Source organism: Myotis daubentonii, chromosome 3 (assembly GCF_963259705.1).
Source record: "Myotis daubentonii chromosome 3, mMyoDau2.1, whole genome shotgun sequence".
Lineage (NCBI taxonomy): Eukaryota > Metazoa > Chordata > Mammalia > Chiroptera > Vespertilionidae > Myotis > Myotis daubentonii.
The window spans coordinates 25023496-25044937 of NC_081842.1; the positions used below are offsets into that span (position 1 = coordinate 25023496).

General features: G+C 40.8%; 2 protein-coding genes across 4 annotated transcripts in view; one reads left to right on the plus strand and one right to left on the minus strand.

Moving 5' to 3' along the window:
• The window catches only part of PPM1L (protein phosphatase, Mg2+/Mn2+ dependent 1L), a 246994-nt gene that overhangs the window by 176443 nt on the left and 49109 nt on the right, over positions 1-21442 (plus strand). For both annotated transcript variants that reach the window (XM_059686926.1, XM_059686927.1), the window contains one exon: positions 7100-7274. In XM_059686926.1, coding sequence (XP_059542909.1) covers positions 7100-7274 — 175 coding nt within the window. The remainder of the gene's footprint in view (positions 1-7099; positions 7275-21442) is intronic.
• Positions 5239-5703, minus strand: LOC132229219 (ubiquitin-conjugating enzyme E2 L3-like). Of its 2 annotated transcripts, XM_059685967.1 has the most exons (2): positions 5677-5703; positions 5239-5580 (listed from the first exon to the last, which is right to left on the minus strand). In XM_059685967.1, the coding sequence occupies exons 1-2, from the start codon at positions 5701-5703 to the stop codon at positions 5239-5241; spliced, it is 369 nt and encodes a 122-aa protein (XP_059541950.1). The 2 variants fall into 2 exon arrangements, with proteins under 2 accessions (XP_059541950.1, XP_059541949.1); XM_059685966.1 differs by having other exon boundaries at positions 5239-5703.

Below are 21442 nucleotides of genomic sequence, written 5' to 3' on the forward strand. Positions count from 1 at the left end.
CAAGATTCATGCCTATTTTTGCATTGCTTTGGAAAATGTTTTTCCCTGGTATTTCGTGTGTGTGTGCTGTTTGAACATTAAAATTGCAGGTTCCTTGATGGCAAAGAGTTGTTCTCCAAATAGTGTCTAGTCTAACGTGCTGTACTCAGCAGACACTCAATAAATTGGAATTGGATGGCTGACAGGTTTTCTTTAAAGATGAATTGTGAAGCATTTACTAGCTTTTAAATTACACTGGCCAAATCTTTTCATATACATTAGTAATTTTTTTTTAAAAAAGTATACTTTATTGATTTTTCACAGAGAGGAAGGGAGAGAGATAGAAAGTTAGAAACGTCGATGAGAGAGAAACATCTATCAGCTGCCTCCTGCACATCTCCTACTGGGGATATGCCCGCAACCCAGGCACATGCCCCTGACCGGAATCGAACCTGGGACCTTTCAGTCCGCAGGCCGACGCTCTATCCACTGAGCCAAACCGGTTTTGGCACATTAGTAATTTCTTAAAGAATGTACCACTGTACAGTAAATAGTTTCTGTAGTGTAATGGCTAGTGTCAGCATTCTACCTACTAGGTTCCCAGGATTTAGACCCCTAGTCATTCTCCTTCTTTACTGCCTTCCAGATTGCAGGTGGCCTGGGTAATATAAATGTATACAAATTCTGTAAGAAGTTGCAACAGGCTCCTTTTGTGCCTTACCTCACAAGCATTAGCTCATCTAGCTTATGTTTTTATTCCCGCTGTTAACTATCTTCTTGGTATAACCAGAGGACTCCATGAACTATGTATCTCCTACTGTCTGCCCTGAGGCTTCTCTGCTACCCACTGGGGTTTGTTTGGGGGGAGGAGGTTGGGGGAGAGAACCTACTCAGTAGTTCAGACAAGCACAAACCCTGGAAGAATTCACACCCCCAAGGCAACTCTTACTAGTAACTCAGGGGCACAATTCTAAGGTATTCAACTCCTCAGAGGGTCCCTAGCAGAATCAAGCCTATTACCAAATGAAGAAAGGCAAGAATGGAGTTCAAACAGTTATACAGAGGAAGTCATTAAAGCTCCATATGTAGCATTGCATGTTAAGTACTCCATAATTTACCATTTTAGCATATAAATGTTGATTTGGGTTTTAGATTTTACTTTCCTAAAATAATGGCATCAATGGCAATTAAAGACCAAGTGAAGTTCCATTTGCCAGTAAGAAACCAGACTCTTGTGGTCTATCTGAAGTCATGAGAGGAGGTGCTGTTTGCAGACAAATAGTTATGAACTGTAAACAGTTTTCTCCAAGGGCTACCTCCAAGTCCCTAATTCTTGGATCTGGTCAAGATATAAGCTTATAGGGTGCAAAGCACCAAACCTGATGCTGAGAGAACACAAGGATGTGTAAGATACAGTCCTTACTTCAGCCAAACTGGGGAGCTAAAATACCTATACAGATAGCTTTTTAGTACTTGAAAGTTCACTTGCTGCTCTTAGGTGTGTTTACTAACAGAGTTTATAGCCTTTGAGCCAGACTTTGAAGGATGTGAATGATTGGCCAAAACCAATAATTTATCTACTTTCACTGAGTTATTCTGAAGATACAGAATGATAACAATATACATTGCTCAGAAAAGTATAAAATACTAAACACATGCAAGATACTGATAATGGTTATAATACAGGGTGGGTCAAAAGTAGGTTTAAAGTTGTTCATATGGAAAATAATCTAATAATCTTATCTAATAAAAGAGAAACATGCAAATTGACCATACCTCTGCTACACTCACAAGCCATGCCCACAAGCCACGCCCACCAGCCAGTCAGAGTGACTATATGCAAATTAACCCAACCAAGATGGCTGCTGGCAGCCACAGAGCTGGAGCAAGCAGGAGGCTTGGTTGCCCCAGTGATGGAGGAAGCCAAGCTTCCTGCCTGCCCTGGCTGGCTGTGGGCTCCGCTCAAGGCAACAAAGTTTCAATTATAGAAGATAAATAAATCCCAGATACCTCCTTCCAGCCAGCCTCCACTGGGAGCTTGGGTGGTTGGGGGCTGTGGCCAGCATGCAAACAGCCGTCAGTCCCTCACCCAGGATGGCCACACCCTCATGGGTGAGGGTCCCTACTGGGGGGCTTGGCCAGCCTGCAAACAGCCATCAGCCCCTCACCCAGGCTGGCCAGGCACCGCAGCGGGAACCCCCACCCTGAAGGGGGTGTGGCCAGTCTGAAAATGGCCCTCAGCCCCTCACCAGGCTGACCAGGCACCCCAGCAGGCCCCCACCCTGATCTGGGACACCCTTCAGGGCAAACCAGCTGGCCCCCACCCATGCACCAGGCCTCTATCCTATATAATAAAAGGGTAATGTGCAAATTGACTCTAACAGCAGAATGACTGGGAATGGCTGGTCACTATGACACACACTGACCACAGGGGGAGCTCTGCTCAGCCACAAGCCAGGCTGACGGCTGCCAGTACAGCAGTGGTGGTGGGAGCCTCTCCTGCCTCCTCAGCAGCACTAAGGATGTCCGACTGCAGCTTATGCCTGCTCCCCGCTGGCAAGTGGACATCCCCCGAGGGCTCCTTGGCTGCCAGAGGGATGTCTGACTGCCAGCTTAGGCCCAATCCCCCAGGAAGCAGGCCTAAGCCAGCAGGTGGACATCCCCCGAGTGGTCCCAGACTGTGAGAGGGCACAGGCCGGGCTGAGGGACCCCCCTGAGTGCACAAATTTTTGTGCACCGGGCCTCTAGTTAATAGATAATATACAAGAATAAATGTATTTCATGTACTCATAACTGTAAACCTACATCTGCCCCATCCTGTATTATTGTTTCTGAAAAAGATTATAAGAATATGCAATTTAGGGTTTCAATTTCTAGAAACTCTTATCATTGATTAGAGAACAGATGCCATCCTATATTTAAAAAATTTTTTTTCCTTTATTTTTGAATTCTAGTAAAATTTTAAATTATTCTTTGTATTATATATTACTTTTGCAATAATTCCAATATCAGTTAATATTACAGCCTATATTTTTAATTGCGATATAATTGACATTATATTAGCTTGAGGTATACAACATAATGATTTGATATTTGTATATATAAAGAAATGATCACCATAGTAAGTCTAGTCAACATCTATCACCACACATAGTTACATCTTGTGTGTGTGTGTTGAGAATTGTTCATATCTGCTCTCTTAGCAACTATTAACTATACAATACAGTATTATTAACTATAGTCAGCATGCTGTACATTGTATCTTCAGTACTTATTTTATAACTGGAAGTTTATGCCTTTTGACCCCTTCACCCATTTTGCAACCTCCCACCTGCCCCCATCCCCCACCTCTGGCAACCACCAATTGTTCTCTGTATCTATGAGTTTGGTTTCTGGTTTGTTGGAAATTTTTTCTTTTTTTAGATTCCACACATAAGTGAGATCATACGGTATTTGTATGACAGCCTGGTTTTAAGCATAGGTACGAGCTTGAGAATAAGGATTGAACTGCCATTTGAATACATTTAGAGTATCACCTCAGTATAAAAGGTGATTTCTTGAAATATCTTGACAGAATCTAGTACTTTGCTAGAATTATTTCTTTCTGTTCTTCCAAAGAATCTTTCCCAATGGAAAGAACTCTATATATGGAGTTATACTATTTTAGAAATGAAATGCCAAACTATAACTTCAATATAGTAAAAAATATAAATCCTGTTTAAAGACCAATATCAGAGTTTCAAAAAAGTAGATCAGTGGACATAATTGGAAGGAAATGTGTGGTATGCTTTCAGTAACACAGAGCACACCAATATTTATAAAAATATGCATTGTAGAATTATTCATTATAGAATTACTTCCTATGCCTCATAGATATTTCCAAGGGAAAAAAGACAGATGTTACACTGAATAACAAGGTCATCTGAGTTTAAAAATAGTTATTTTGCAGTATGCCTCTTCCTTGTCCAGTATCAGGAGAAAATTGTCATTAAACTCTAGAATTAAATATATAGTGTTAACATGTTGAGTCCATTCACATTTTGTGAAATAACTTTATTTGCTCTGCAATAGGTGGCTAGCAGGTAAATTGAACAATGTTTGGTGATATTTTATTTTATTTTATTTTATTTTATTTTTTTTTACAGAGAAGAGACAGATCTTTTATTGAGTAGCTACTAAGTACCAGGTACCGAGCCCAGCACTTTCCAGTATGTGTGGCCTCATCTAGTCTTCACCACAACTCTGTGAAAGTCCTATTATGCTCCTGTCTTAAAGATAACGAAACCGAAGTTCAGAGATTCAGTTGCCTGCACTTGGGCACAGAGCTACCGCTGAACCAAACAACTCAGATCTGTCTGAATCTGCAGCCCGTGTCCTTTCTGTCAGATGCCATAGTTACAGCTGGGCCGTGCTGAGTCCTATACGGGAGAGTTTTCTGGACCAAGACGTTCATCCCTTTCTGGTCACTCTAAGTGGGTCCTGCTCGCCTGCCGGTGACCATGCTCGCCCAGGTCAGTGGGTTCGTCCTCAGGACCCATCAGCCCCCACTTGACTGTCAGCTCCCCTCTTTGCAGCTCTCGGGGTTCTTGGTTCTCCAGCTCCTCCTTCCGGTTGTTTGGTTTCTGTGTCTTCGCTACTGTTCTCAGTGTCTGGGTCCCAACAACCTAGGGACTTCCCCTCTGGTGCTGACCGCCCTTGGTGTCTGCTCCCGGGTCTCTTGTGCGGCTACGATGGGCAGGTGGTCCTGGAGGCAGCTGCCTGGCCTCGCTTGTCAGTGGGAGCACGGGGCCGCCCTTTGTCTGCGCCATAGCTTTAGTGCAATAATTCCCCTTTTAAGTAGAAATATCCTGACGGTACAATGCTACATGTTTCTGTTTTCTCAAGTAGTGATTCTAAACATTACTTAATATGGCAAAGCTGTCGGGCCACTGAAAAGGTCAAGACCGAACATCTCTTGGCAGTTCTATTGTGTTTGTTTACCTGTTTCTGGCGTTTGCAGTTAAGGCTGGTGTTCTCCCCTCCTCCTCCCCAATCGGTGTAGCCTATTTTTTTTTTTTTTTAAAGAACATCTTAAACGTTTAATCCTTTCTTTACAGGTTACCTAAGATCACTTTTGATTAAGAAAACTGTAGAAAGTTAGTAACTGCCACAAGCAAACGCCGGTTGGTGGCGCCGTCCGTTGCCCACGGAGCCCTGCTTTGCGGGGTGTCGGCAGGGCCCGGGGTCTCTCCCACTCGCTGGACTCCATCGCGGCAGGTTTTAGTCCACAGGCCGCTTCTCCCCGTATTTCTTGGTGAACTCCTCCGCGTTCGTCCAGAACTGTTTCCGGTCCTTGGCGTACTCCTCGGCCAGGTCGTCGCGAAGCGGGTGCTCCGGCTGGGGCTCGTTCACCAGCGCAATGAGGGCCTGGATCACCTGGTGGGTTTTCGTCGCTGGCTTCCAGTTTTCGGCGCTGATCACTGGCAGGCAGACCTGGCCCTTGTCATCGACGTTGGGGTGGTAGATCTTTGTCTTAAAGGTGACCTTCGGCGGCTTGAATGGGTATTCTGCGGGAAAGTTGATTTCGATTCTGAAGGCCCCCTTGTCATAGGGAGGGTTGTCAGGAACGATGAGCCCTTGCCAAGTCAGTACATTGGCGTCATCTACCTGGATGTTACGGAAGTTTTTCATTCCGTGTTTGCGGATTTCTTCCAGCTCCTTCACCAGCCTCCTGCTGGCCGCCATCTTGGATCTGGCACTGCTTTCCCAGGGTGCATCTTGGCTGGGCGGCTGGAGCCCCCCTCACTCATGTTTGGTGATATTTTAAAGTTGTAATTTCATCAACAACTTAATTAGGGGATATAAACATAAACCTGGAAATAAAAAGTATTGTATGCTATATTTGGCTACTCGAAGACTGAAAAATAACTTTCCAGTGGACTTTTCCTGGGAAGTCAATGGTTCGTTCTGGCAAGTTTCTTTTCATCTTAAATTGTGCAACATTTAAAAGAAAAACTATGAAGGTTACAAAAATTATGTTTTAAAGATAATTTTTTAATTACAGAAGATTTTAAAAATATGTTAAATTATATAGGTGTGCTGTTCCTTATTCTGGGCCCATACCCCACGGACAGTTCTTTTTAACAGTTTCTTTTACTTCAGTTTCTAATGGGTATGCCTTCATTTATTTGATCAAATTCACAGCAAGGAGATGTTAAACTCTTGGCATTCTTAAGAAATATGTTTTAAGAATTTCAGTCACTGATTCATACATGCCACTCTATCACTTAATTTCTTTCTTATAGTTCTGTTTGGTTGTGTTCTTGGCTGGAAAGGGGAAGAGTGTGCTATCTCCCCAGCCCCCCAGACGAATATATTAGAATCTTCAGGGAGGTCTTTGTCACAGTATACATGCCTTTCTTCCTACCTCCAAGGGAAGCATGCCTACTGGGTTGAAAATCACTGCATGTAATTTCAGATGTCCCTAGTTGGGAGTGCATTGTGAGATAGTGTAGAAGCAGAACAAAGTCAAGTTAAGAATAATATGTATATAAAGGCCGAGACGTTTCAGTGGTGAACAGTTCTTTTTTTTCTGGCTAACAGATATCGTCTTAGATATTTTCTTTTTCCGTTTATCCCACTATTCCATTATCAGCTCGTGCAGAGGGCTCTCCGTTCTCTTCCCTTCACAAGAATTCCTGTGTGAGCATTAATGAGTAGAGAACAACAAAGCAAAGTAGAGATATGGCTGGCATAGCATAGACTGTCTTCTGCTGAGACGAGTGACTGGCTTCTGCATTCTAGACAAGGGCAGTCATATTTATATCAGTAAGATTACTATGATGGGGCCTTCAGAGTTCAGTGGGATAATTGTTGAAACTTCGAGTACTAACTCTATGAATGACAAACTAAATCTATCATCTTTTAGACCTTTCAACCTGGTAGAAAACTGTTAGAGGTCTGTGATTCTGCCTATTTGAAGAGTCACCTTACTGGGCACAGTGGAGACTAAAAATGACAAGGACATGGTTGTCTAAAGGGTTAGTGCCACAGTGCTTTTGAGTTCTCACTGCAGCACCTAAAACAAAGTGAAAAGGCTAAGATGAGACATACTAATTTTTTTTACCTGTTTTATTTGCAGACTGCAGCTGAATATGTAAAATCTCGACTCCCAGAGGCCCTTAAACAGCATCTACAGGACTACGAGAAAGACAAAGAAAATAGTGTTTTGTCTTACCAGACCATCCTTGAACAGCAGATTTTGTCGATTGACCGAGAAATGCTAGAAAAATTGACTGTATCCTATGATGAAGCAGGTATGTTGTCTTTCATACACACACAGTCACACGATTTTTTCTCCCTGCAGAAATTTCTTTATACATTGGTTAAATTTAGGCCCTTTTTCTGAGGTAGAAGATGAAGGGCAAACTGGACCCAAAGTTAGATAGTATGGATTAACAGTGAGTTTCTTCTCTGCAGTTTTAGTATAAAAAATTTCATCAGGAGGTTCCTAAAAATGTCTCTTAAATATCAACTTCCTTTTACAGTTTTGCTCTTTTTTTAAAAGGAAATTTCTTGTCTTTTATCAATCATGGGCTCTTACTGATTTAATCTTTTGAAGTGTCACTTCAATTTCAGATACCAGCTGAAAACTTTTGCATCTGATAATCCAAGAACTATTATTTGCTTCAAGTATTATTTTTAATTTCAGAGAATTTCTTTTCTAAAGAGGTGCCATTTTTTCTTAAAGTTTCAAGCTGAACTTGATTTTCTTTTTCTTTAACTCCTTATGTGAATCCTAGCTCCTCTTATCATACCAGATACTTCGGTTCTTTGTCTCCCATAAGTTCATCCTATCCAAGGGAGCTTATTATTGAAGGCATAGACAGACCTCCTTATAACACCATTTTTATTTATTACATGGTCTGTCTGCTAAAACCCAAATTTTAATGAAACCAGTGCAATATTACTTGGAATTATTAAAATATTTAATAAAATTAAACTTAGGAGAAATATCCTAATTAAAATGGTCATACTGCCTACCCCCCAACAAAATGGAGAAGAAAGTAACGTTTCTACTAGTCAAATGTTGGTAGTATCAATCCCTATTACTAGGACCTTCTGTTTTTATTTCCACAAGGAAGTTGTTAGCATGCATCTCATTTTCTTTCTCCTGATCCTAAGCAGTCTCAGTGCTGATGTTCTTAACATTTGATTTCAAGCTTGAATAGCAAACAGAAGAGTAAATTAAAAAACAAACGTTATGCTACACATGCCTAAACAACTAATGCAATTTTTTTAGTTATTAAGCTGTCCCCATTTATATTCTGCCTTATTACCCCTTTGCCTCCCTCTCAGACAAGATTCACATTTCAAGCCTTGCCTAAGACATCTCTGCTCTCTCTGATTCTTCTTTACTTTATTAATTTTCCAGACACATTGGTTTCTTCTGTCTGCTGGGTGGTTAGATATTTGGTTACTGTGTTTGCCTTGTTTTTCACATTCTTGTCTTTAGAATTCTCATTCATCTCTTCTCTCACCCCTAATGGTTGGCCCAATCAAAATAATATTTAAATATTTATAGCATCTCAGAGATCACGGAACTCATATACTTCACCTCCTTCCTACCCCCATAATCATTTTATGATGAGAAAACAGAGACTCACAGACTTGCCTGCAGTAACACAAGTTACTTAGCTATAGAGCTGGAACTCCAACCTCCTATTACAAATCAAGCCAGGCTTTCACCGCCTGAATGCAGGTTCTCATTCGTTCAGTAGACATTTGTCCAATGCATAGTGATATAGTAGGCAGCTGGAAGAAAGAGGGAAGGGTTTTGAAATGGCAGAGAGGAATTAGAGATGTTGAAAACACGTTTTGTTTTTAGGTTATCCTCACTAAGGATATTTTTTTTTCATTGATTTTTAGAGAAAGTGAAGTGGAAGGAAAGGAGGCATAAGGAGAGAGAGAGAGGAGGGGGGAGAGAGGAAGAGAAACATGTATGTGAGAGAGATGCTTCTATTGTTGCTTCCCACACTCCCTGACCTGGACTGGGAATCGAACCCACAACACACACCAGCAAGGCAGATCTTGTTAAAAGTCTAGCTGGAGAGCTAAAACACACATATGTGACTTCTGAATAAAAATTCCTGAGGATTTAGGGAATGAGTACACTCTATAGTATTCACAAGCTATTGGAGTTAAGTTCTTTAGGGGAGGACATTGACCCTGAAGGACAAATGATGAATGTGGGTTTGTGCAGATAAGAGAGATGCAGTTTTTGTGAGGAAGGGGCTCAAGTAGACACCAAGGTGAAAAAACTAAGACCCATAGACCTGCTTACAGTAACAGAGTTACTTAGCCATAGAGCTGGGACTCCAATCTCCTTTTATAAATCAATCTGGGCTTTCACTGCCCTACTGCAACCAGGCACAACTTCCCACCATTGAAATTGTCTACTCACCTGCATGTTGTTGAGCAACTACTGGTCTGCAGAGGTGCTTTTGTACATGGCCTTTGGGAGCAAATGCTTTGACACAGAATTAATGTATCAATAAATTTGCATCATGAAACAGCAGAAATCACTACAGGATTGAGAGTAGAAAATCTGAATTCCAGTCTTTTCCTCTAGCTTAATGGTGACCTTTAGCAAATTAATGTCTTAGAGCCTCGGTTTCTTCATCTATAAATTTGGGCTAATAATATCTCACAGGGTTATTATGATAAGAAAGTATGTTACATTTGAGGAAGTCCTTAGAAATTATGTTAGACATGCCACTCATGCCAAATGAGAACAGATTTATGATCTTTCTATCCCACAGACCAGTTTAAAGTACTCAGAGGTTTTTCTTGGCATGTCGTCTCTGGGGAGGCAGAGGCAAATTTTTAAAAATGATCTTCAGAAGCTTTGAGAAGTCAAGCAACATCTATGTTAAATCACCCACTCCGGGCTCAGTTTGCCCTTGGTCGTTTCTGCATGAGGTGACGCATTTGGTGGGGGCTGTGTATGTATGAGTCAGTGAAGGTCATTGTGTGTTGTAAAATCTAAACTGCCTTCTGCTGCACTACCCACATCTTAATAATTTCATTCAAAGAACGAGGAGAAGATATAAAAAGTCATTGCTATTAAAAAGAAAAATAGGTTATCATAATACAAAGGAGTCAGGAAATAGAAGAGAAGGTACCTAATACCTTCAGATATAAACATCTTATATGAAGACATTCATTTGTTTCAACTGCTTACCTTCTTTCCATGCTATCCCAGTTTTTACTTGTTCACATTCTTAATTCCGCTCCCCCAATTTTAGGAAGTGATTAATTATTAATTAGAAAATGCCCTTCTTTGTCTGTGGAGAGGTTAATTTGCCTTTCATGCTCATCCGCTGATAAATCAGGCTGCGTGACAGTTACCACATTTGTGGTTTCTAAACTTCTAAAAACCAGTTAATGAAAAATCCTTAGACACTTGTCTAAAACCATTGGCTCCGAACCTTTCCTCCCTCCTCTCTCTTCTGTCTTTCCCTCTCAGTTTCCTCCCTTCCCCATTAAACATATTTGCTCCCAAAGGCCATGTACAAGAGCACCTCTACTCTTCCACAATTCAAGTATCTAGAAACCTGACTTTCGGCAAAGAAATGGGAAGGAAGCAAAAGCCACCCTCTGCCATACTATGTCACAGAAACTTTAGATTCTCACCTGGAATCTGTATATTTTCACTTTAAATCATTCTCACCTGTTAGATTATATTTTCTGATGTGATATTTTTAAAAATTCTTGTTCTGACATTGAGTATTGTACTTTTATTACTGAAACAAATAGAAATAAGTAGAATGGTATAATAATAGAATAATAATTATCAATAATCCTGTCATTGTAAACATTTGGTACATTTCCCTCACTCTAAGCATTTTTGAAATGTTATTGATATCTAGCAGCATCCTACATTTTTAATTTAACACTATGACATAAGCTCTTCTTTATTTTATTAAAACCTCTTCATGTGATGATCATTTTAATGGCTAATAATATCCTATTCTTTTAAAGTACCACTTAGTAACCATTCTCCTATGTTGGACATTTGTGGTTTTGTTTTTGCAAATAATGCTGCAATACATATGATGTGCATTTGTCTGCATTTCATATTACTCTAAAGAGCAGATTTTAGAAAAACCACAGTTTCGAATTAGAATTAGAAGCTGGGGAAAGGAGATGATACTGGAAACAGAGACCTGAGGGCAGCAAGGAATAAAACCAAAGAGAAAATTCATAGAAATCTACAAAAAAACAGTTACCATATTCCCAGCATTGTGCTGCACTCTACGTCAAGTCGGCATTCACAGACTCTGTAGTATATAGAGTTAACATCATTAATCTTCACAATGATGACGCTGAGTCACAGAGCAAAGGTTTAATTATACTCTCTGTATAAAAATAGGAATTGTGTAAACCATTTTAGGAGGATTTTCATCCAAATGGTTTATTTTGAAGTTTTGATTATTGCAGTGATTATTAAGTTTTGTAGTATAATTGAAAGAGGTCTTAGAACCAAAAGACCCAGATACTATTCCTAGGCCTGCTGCCAACCAGATATATGACCTTGATTAAGTCACTAAATCTCCCTAAACCCTGTTGTGCTATAAAACAAAGGAATGAACAGGATCTCATAGATGTCTTCCATTTCTAAAACTATGATTCTGGTCTCTTGGCAATGGAAAACTCAGGTGGCCATAGCTTCTGCAAGGTAGCATGTAGCTTCTTCTTGAACTTTCTGCTTGCTCCATCATCTTTCTCCTGTCTCTTCACACAGCCCATGTAATTTACACAATAATCAGGCTCAAAGACCACTATTCAGTCTTTCTGTCATCTGTCCAAAAAGATGCCTAGGCATACTTTTGTTGGTGGGATGGGAGCCAGGCAAAACTAGATTTTGATAGAAGAGGCTCTGAGCCATCATTCATGGGTCCTCATTAAGATAGCTTAGATATTTTTACTAGCATTTATTAATGCTATAGAGTAAGAAAATATGGTTTGCAGTTGATCTATTAATATTTTTATTTAAAATCCAAGTTTATACACATTTCTATAGATTCAGCTTAGACACTAAAGGAAGCAGTGGCATGATTTGAAAAGTGATCAAAATAGCATTTCCCACCATCTCAGAGAACATCATTACCTAAATATTCATTGTTTGTTATAAGAAGCAAAAATATGAAGGGTTGAAATAACAGGAGAGGGAATCTTTCCTTTCATTGTTTATTTTTGTGCTGGTATATTATTATTCATGTTTCTTTAAGTAATGTTAAATTGGTTTTTTAAAAATATGTTTTTATTGGTGTGTTGTTGTTGTTTTAGAGAGAGAGAGAGAAGAAGGGAGAGGGAGGAAGACAGAGAGAAACGTTGATATGAGAGAGAAAAATGGAGCAGCTGCCTCCCATATGCATCCTGACCAGGGATCAAGCCCTCAACCGAGGCATGTGCCCTGACCGGGAATCCAACTGATGACTTTTCAGTGCATGGAACGATGCTCAACCCACTTAGTCACACTGGCTGGGGCAAATTGTTTTTCATTTATTTTTAATTTTGGGCATGAATAAATAACCTACATATTCTCTTGTTAAGGATAAAGTAATATGGCTTGTGATGCCTTGTGTTTGAAGGAATTGGGAGGAGAGTAGGCCCCTTTATTTGAGAGTGATAGTCTCTGTTGCACACTCAAGCACCCTCAGGCCTGGGAAACGGCACTTTGGGAACAGCTGAGTATACCTGTGGTGGGTGGATTGGCCAATGGCGGTATCTTGTTGCCGGCCTCCAGACAGTTGCCTAAGTTTCAGCTTAGATCTTTTTCTCAGAGTTAAACCTAAGACCAGCGAGGATTTTATTTCTGCTCTTGCTAGAAATCCACATAGCTTTCCAATGAGCACAATTTCCTACCATATAAAACGAGCACTTACAAGTAGAAAGTGAACCAGGCATTGCAGGTGAGGGAAGGAGAGAACTCAGCTGGCTGTTTTTTTGTGTTCATCTGGGCATCAGTTAAAGCTGGGGACCTACAAATCCATTTCCAAGTGTCAGGCAATCACACAACTTTCCCAGAGGAGGTGAGAAAGCAGCGACAGCATTCATTTTTCAGCCTCTGCTTTGTGATCCCCTGATGCAGCTCTACATTGGACATTCCTGAGAGCTGAGCCCAACCAAAGCTACCTGCCGGGAAGACACACCACGTACTGTACTGTACTTTTTGGAGAAATAGCTTTTTTAGAGGGTGGGGGAATGTGCTCTAAGCAATTTAGAAAGTAGCTGGAGGGTTACCTCCTATTGAGCTTATTTTATTCTTCTTAAAATAGGTGGTACCTAAAAGTTCATCTACGATTTAATTGAGCCATTATTGTCAGAGCAATCAGTGATCTCAGAAGGAAAGCCATTTCCTGACATGGGGGGGTGGGTGGGGGGTGGACGGGGCGGGGGGGGGGGGGGAATTGAACACACATCGAGAAACCAAACTCAAGAAAAGAGATTGTGAATTATTTAGAGCCTTTTCAGGTTTGCCAAGAACATAAAACATATAGTAAAAGGCATTTGCAGGAAGTTCTTCACTCTAACAATTGAGTGAATTTCTCAGTAAGTTTCTCAAACAGGTCCTAAGGGAAGAGGTGGCAGCACTAAGGTTTCTTTACTTTATACCTTCAATCAGGACCCGGTTACTGATCTCAAAAGATATTCTTGCCAGAGGCTTGCTGATAGGATTTGGAAGGAAGAAAAAAACAGGGACCCAAAAGAAATTTAAAAAGGGAAATTGAATACTGGTCATGCAACCTCTGACTCCAACTTCTGAATTTCTGTAAAAATATTACTGTATTATTTTTTCACTATAAGAGTAGTATAGTACATTTAAAACATTTTTAAAGTATGGAAAAGTAGAAAAGGAAAAGATAATCTCTATATTGTTACTGATGGGTAGAGTTCTTTGTCCCTACCTGTTGCTCATGGGAGTAGAATTCTTGGGATATCCCAAGAAAAATAGTCTTCTGAGACTTGCATGAGAGACTGAATGATTTTTATTTGCATGGAATTAAATCCCTGAGTTTCCAACATCCCGCTTCCCTTTGTCCTGCCAAGGAAGTAGTCCCATTTTGTCTTTAACAGGGCTAAGATCAGAGCCAGTGTCCAGAGTTTCCTTTCCATGTTGGAGCATAGTCAAATCCAGCACCAAGCTAGCTTAGTTTGTGTCCCCAGTTGCAGTCCATCAGTCCATGGTATGTGGGGTCCCCAGGGCGACTTGGCTATGGGAAACATGGGCAGGAACAAAGTCAAAGGAACCAGAGAGCTAAGGGAGCCATGAGCCTAGAGCTGAGAGAGCAAACTCCTTTTTTTGGGAGATTATGTAACCCCAAATTTTTGCAGGCTTGCATTGGCTCCACCTCTTTTAGCCAGTGATTTCTAGCACCTTCCTTGGATCACCCCAACTTTACTGTGCATGGGCCCATCTTCCCTTTATTGGCTCCTTTTCCACCAGTGTTTTGCAGGGAATGGGCTGGTGCTTCCCAGGGGAGTGCAAAGTTGCAGCTCCCTGGTGAAGCTTCCCAAATGGCCATGCTATGTCTGGCCTCCCCCTTTGCTCCTTTCCTATTATTAATAAGTAGCTAATACAACAATATCATTATTACTTAAACATAACCACCATTTTTAGTATATTTACTTCTAGTCATTTTTCTCTGCTGGGTTTTAATTATTTCTACACAAATTTTTATATCTTTTTTTCATCAACATTGAAATATAATATTTCTCCATGCTCTTAGAAACTACTCATAAAAGTAATTCATAATGGCTGCATAATGTGGATATACCACCATTCCGATAACCCTTTAATGTGTTCAACACGGTCCCTCTCTTTTATCCGTGTTTTAGTTCTCATCACCATGTAGAATACCTGAATTTGGAGGTGTGTTTCTTATTTGTGAAAAGATGAGAATAGCAACTTGATTAGCATAAACATAATGAAGATGTTTGTAATGCAGCTAGTTTTTAGTTATATAGCAGCGGGAGCAGAGGACTTAAATAGGTAGTCGAAATCCACTTATAATCAGAGAACTTCTTCTGGCCAATAATATCAATCTTGTTAATCAAGCTGATTTGAATTTCTAACACTTCCCCTTTTGTATCATGGATTGAAGAAGCCAAAAGATAGGGAGTGGGGGAGTAGCTTAAAAAAGTGTCTTTTCATCTACAAACTAGAAAACTGACAAACTGACCACCGTGGCAGTTCAAACCCAAACGTGTGATTCTCATGTCTGGGGTCAGTTTCTGTGTCTGTGGCGAGCTATTGAACCTCTCTGATTGGTTTCTTCAACTGTAAAATGAGGACATTGGATTAGATATTTTCTTAGGTCTCTTCCAGTGTTGACATTGTATGATTCTGTCTTCAGTTCACTTAGCATTCATTGGCTCATTCATTTATTCACTCTGTAAACATTAACTGAGCACCAATGAGCCAGGCACTGTGCCCTCCTCTGGGAACACTGGGATGACCATGTGGCCCTTCACTCCGTCTGTGTGTGTGTGGGGGGTGTGTGTGTGTGTGTGTGTGTGTACACTTCTCTGTGCATGTGCATGTGGTAGTGGGAGGCCAGGGAGAGAGACAGTGGTAGGAACGGGTGACTAGAGTAGAGAGGAATCGGTGCTGTGTTCAGAGGACAGTAGATACCCAGAGGAGGAAGGAATTAGGTTTAGGATAGAGAAAACAAAATAAATATACTTATTTATTTCTCTTAAATAAATCAGAAAATCATAAGAGAACCCATAAGTCTCTTGAACTGTTCATCTTGCACTTTAATTAATGCCCATTGAATTTTTAAAGGCAGGTTTATTGTAATGCTCTTTTCTTTCTTTCCTTCTGTAACTGTGGTTATATGCCAGTGCCTTATACAGACTTATTCTTGCCCTCTGCTATAGCATCACCTTCCATATTCTAAGATTTACTCTCCAAATAATATTAATTAGTTTACATTAGCTTATCTCAATGTTATCAGCATTGCCTGTTTCCTTATGAGATCTCCAATATTTAAAAAAAAAGATAATTCACGTAGAGGATTGTAAAAGTACTTTGATGGGGAAAATACACTGATCCAAGTTTTGCAGTGAACAAAATAAAATTTAAAAATTTTTTAATTCTGGAAGCCACAGGCTAACACTGAGATTCTGAACCAGGAAGTGCCACCTCTGGTGATTAGCACATTTGACTGGAGCTGTTTATCTTTTGAATCAAGTTGTCATTGTTAGCCACAAGGGAAGTAATGTTACTACCTGCTCTAAAGTAGTGTTTGATTGCGATGGGCTGGAGAAAATGTGTGCACTTCAAAGAAAATAATTGTACCGGGTGGTCACAATTTAGAAGGCATTGACCAGCCAGTGACAGGATGCCGATGCTATCTGTATCTCTTTCTTTCTTTCTATTGGAATTTTGTACCCAGGATTCTATAGACCTTGTTGGAATAAATTTTATTCCATAATAAATTTTAATGAGATCCAAGTTAGTGGTAAGACCTTCAATCTGTCGGGGAAAATAGGACAGTGTTTAAAGTGCCCGAATTCCTAATGAACTTCACTGTCCATTTGTATTAGTGAGAGGTAAGCAAAATGCATCCTCTGGCTGGCTTCCAGACTGGGAAGATCTGTGATCAGAGGCAGCTGGACTGCTGTTTAATGTCATATCGTAAGATGTTGAGTTTAGTCTTTGGAAGCTAATAGACACTGAAGTTTTGTCCGATAAATTGCCTCCTGAAAGGCACTGCTTGCAAGTCACCTTCTAGTGCCCAGAGGTGTTCTCTTTGTGTTTATTTCTGTAGTTAATGTCCTTGTCTCAAGGCTGTGTGGCTTAAGCCATGCTGATGAATCTGGTCGGATGAAGAGTTTCTACAGTATGTGCCCTCAGGAGGCACCTGAATGTGTGAAGTTCTTGCGATCAATCCAAGGGAACTGTAAGCCGACTACACAGAAATCACTAGGACAAACGCTGTTCATTCACACAAACATTTACTGTACCGGGTTCTGGCTGGGTGCTGAGGGTCTAAGAAATGGAAAAGGACAGCCGCGTTAGAAGCCTTCTCCCTTTGAATGTATTGCTAATCTTTCCTGTGGTCACTATAAATCTGTCTTCTAAGTTCTGCTTCAAAATCACACTCTTACCTGGCTTTTTTTTCACCTGAGCCTGGCTTTCCATTCCTCCGATCTCAGTCTTTCTCATTCAAGGAAGTAGCAAAATTGCATTTTTTTGTTATTTACATTCTACTTGCTTCCTGAAAGTTTGATTTACCATACACCCAATAATAATGTTACAATAAAAATAGAGAATCAAATCCACAAAAAGAGAAGGAAGCAAATATGCTAACCATGAAGGATAGACAAAATAAAACAAATTTTCACTAGAGACGACTTCTCTTCTGGTATTAAGTTTATGGGGACTTTTTCACAAGATACCCTGTATACGGGGCATTAAACATGATCTCCACCTGAGTTCCCTGAAAGCAGAGCCTGAAATGAAAAGCTGAGTGCAGCTAGTTAATTCAGGAATATGAAGTAAGGGGCCTTGGTTGTGAAACAGGAAACAAGGGAAAAGAGAAAAAGGGGAAGCTACTAGGAGGATACACAGTGGAGTTGGTCTCCCTGAGGGCACCTGCTGAGGAACCTTCTAAGGAAACTTATGAATGGGGCTCAGACCCATCCTCTAGCTGGTGAAGGAGGAAGCATTTAGCTACTAGTGCCCTCCCCTCATTTGTTGAGGGTAGCTCCATTTACATTAGCTTCCCTGCACTTTGGTTAACATATGCCTGAATGCTAAGTGGGTTCTTCAGCGCCCCCCCCCCCCCCCCACACACACACACATTGGCATCAGAGAAGCTCCAAGGAAGGAGTCAAGTCAGCATCTGGGCTGAACTGGTCCCTATACCAGTAGCAAGAGAGTGTGAAATGGTGCATAGGAGATGTCCCATATAAAAATGCAGCAGGTGAAATCTTAAAACTACTTTACAGGAAATACTTGTGAGTTCATCATATGGCCATGATGAACTCACATGTATTTCCTGAACCATCATCTATAAAAGCTGAGGATACATAATTCATGTTTTTTTTAAAGCTCCTGTATAAGCATATGGCTATGTCCAATGTAGAGCATACTCAAATGCATTTACAGAAAATCTTACATATAGCAGAAGACAGAAGGTGACGGTGCTTTGTTTGATGTAACCGTTCTCAGCTTCCCAGCTCAAACCAAAATAAATAGACTAATCCTCATTTTTATGATGAATGAATTGAAGTCCCCCAGCCCTTCAACCTGAGTGGCACAGTGAGATCCAGCTTTCAAACTGGGTTGTATATTTTAATGTAAGTAAAAAATAATTGCCTTCCATAGATAACTCACAATAGTGGTTATTCTGGAGAGGAGGAGCTGGGGAAAGAGACTTAATTTTTTTTTTTACTGAACCCTCTTATTGCACTGTTTGAATTTTTAACTTTGCCCATGGACCTTCTATTTTTAAAAATTTACAAAAAATAAATAAAACTAAAGAAAATCTTCCTAGTACATTGACCCTTATCTTCCATGCTGGAAATAGACTATCAATAAGGCAGAAAGCCATTCTCCTTGTTTTCAATAAAGCTTTTCACTAAATCATGTATATTCCTGGAATAAGTAAAAAAAAAAAGAACTGAGTGACAAGGCCAGCCATCACGGAACTGCAGTGTCAGGGTTAGAGAAAGTGGGTATCGAGACCAACTCAGGACTGTGCCAAAGAGCACCTGGGTGCCAGGGCCCCCGCCATTGGGTTCTTAGTAGTCTTCATACCTTGAGCCAGAGCTGATCCCATAGTCCAGAGAGGGCTGGTTTTACTGGAAAAAGAAGAGGAAGAAGAAGAGTATTCATGGGCAATGAGCTGTTGGGGATTCAGCAGTTCCTGATCTCACTTCCTGTTGGTTGCCTCTGCTTCACCTCAAGCTTGATACTCATGTGTCTGGCAAGTTAACTGACTTGCTGTGTTACTTGACCTTTTAGTCACATTCTTTCTTTCCTGAACGACAGCCAAACCTCTACTGATTTTCTTATAAGGAAGTATAGTATAATGGAAAGAGCCTAGGCTTTGAAGCCACCAAGCTTTGTGATAATTCCTTATAGTATCAGACCTTATGGCGCTTCTTCTGAGAATTAAAAATAACACATGGAAAATGATGGGCATATGGTAGGCACCCTAAATGATGGCCTCTTTGTTGTTATTTTTGCTGATACTTAATTTGGAATGTATTAGTTTGGTATGTAAGGGTATTTTTTCAATCCCCTTCACAGTGGAGAGGATTAACTATCTTGTACTTTGCATGAATTAACTTCCTAACCAGGACACAGCAAAAACCAGCAAAAGACTGGCCCTGTCCTTGTCTTTCCTTGCCCCATCATGGGTGGAAAAGCAATTCCTCAAGTTAAGTGTTTTTACTATGTTTTTAGAGTCTGTTTTTTGCTTTTTCCATTACTGGGTATTAGTTATCTCCTGCTGCATAACAAATTACTTCAAAATTTAGTAGCTTAAAACACTAAATGTTTATTATCTCACACATCTTCTCAGTGTCCAGAATCCTGGTTGGTTCTCCCGTGAGGTTGCGGTCAAGTCGTCAGCCAGGGTAGCAGTCTCTGAAGGCTTCGAAGTCCTCTTCCAAGCTCGCCCCTGTGGCTTTTGGTAGGAGGCCTCCTTCCCCCACGGGCCTCTCTACAGGCCGTTTGTACATGGCCTTCCTCAGTGTACGTGATCTAAGAGCAAGAGCAAGGGAGTACCTGAGACAGAAGCTGCGGTCTTTTATAACCTAGTATCAAAGTGGCATGCCATAATTTCTGCCATATACTCTTGGTCACACAGACTAACCCTAACTCGGAGTGGGAGGGCACTCCACGAGGGTGGGAATACCAGGAGATGAGGTCACTGTGGGCATCCTGGAGATAGGCCACCACAGTCTGTGTTGTAAAAAGATCTATTCTGACTCTGCCAACTCCTTCATCTCCCCCTCTCTATTATCATCACCTTTTCCTCTCATTTTCTAATCACTACCTACATCTGCTTCTCTTAAGTCCAAAGCTGGAGTGTTCAACCCTGGAAACAGCACCAGGATGACCTTAGGATTGTTTAGACCAGCCGTGGGCAAACTACGACCCGTGGGCCAGATTCGGCCCGTTTGAAATGAATAAAACTAAAAATAAAAAAAGACCGTATCCTTTTATGTAATGATGTTTACTTTGAATTTATATTAGTTCACACAAACACTCCATCCATGCTTTTGTTCCGGCCCTCCGGTCCAGTTTAAGAACCCATTGTGGCCCTCGAGTCAAAAAGTTTGCCCACCTCTGGTTTAGACCCAACATCCTTTCCTGTATTTGCAATTTATGTTCCATTTGATTAGTGACAGTGCCTTCCATGTATCAGTTGTCAAATATTTTGATGATCACTTCTGACTCCTCAACCCCTCAAGGATATTTCTTTCTAGAGTTTCTTAACACAATGCACAGTGTCTTAGTCTATTCCAGGTGCTATAACAAAATACCACAGACTTATACCACCCAGCTTAAAAATAACAGAAATTGATTTCTCACAGTACTAAAGGCTGAAAGTCCCCAAGATTAGGGTGCTCTCATGGTCAGGTGAAGGCTCTCCCCTGAGACATATACTTCATACTTCTTGGGTCTTCACATGGTGGATAGGGCTATGGGGCTCTCTCTCAGGCCTCTCCTGTAAGGGCACTAATCCTCTTGATGAGGACTCCATCATGACCTAATCAAGTTCCAAAGGCCCTGTCTCCTAATACCATCATATTGATCATCAGGATTTCAACATTAGAATTTGAGGACGACACACATATTTAGACCATAGCACCCACATACCTCTACAGATATGAAATTGAAGCTAGTTTTTCACAGCAGTATCCTCAATGCTTCAAGATAAAGGCATTATTCTCTAGATTGTAATAGCCTTTCTCTCTCTCTTTCACTATTCCCTCACTACTTATCCCTCATTTTATTTTTTCTGTTTATTCCTATGTTCTAAAATCTAACACATTTAAATTTTTTATTTTTATTACATAATTTGATTACCTGTTTGTTTTTTAATTTTTAAAATGGATGAGTAGCCCTGGCTGGTTTGGCTCAATGGATAGAGCATTGGCCCATGGACTGGAGGGTCCCAGGTTCAATTCTGGTCAAGGGCACGTACCTTGGTTGCAGGCGTGTGTGGGAGGCAACCAGTCAATGTGTCTCTCTCACATCAATGTTTCTCTCTCTCTGTCTCTCCAACTCCCTTCCACTCTCTCTTAAAAAAAAAAAAAAAATCAATTGAGCCCTAACCGGTTTGGTTCAGTGGATAGAGCATCGGCCTGCAGACTCAAGGGTCCTGGGTTCGATTCCTGTCAAGGGCACGTACCTGGGTTGCGTGTGCATCCCCAGTGGGGTGTGTGCAGGAGA

What these genes read in the sequence shown, in the direction of transcription:
- LOC132229219 (XM_059685966.1), bottom strand. Translation starts at nt 5,703, where the DNA reads ATGGCGGCCAGCAGGAGGCTGGTGAAGGAGCTGGAAGAAATCCGCAAA.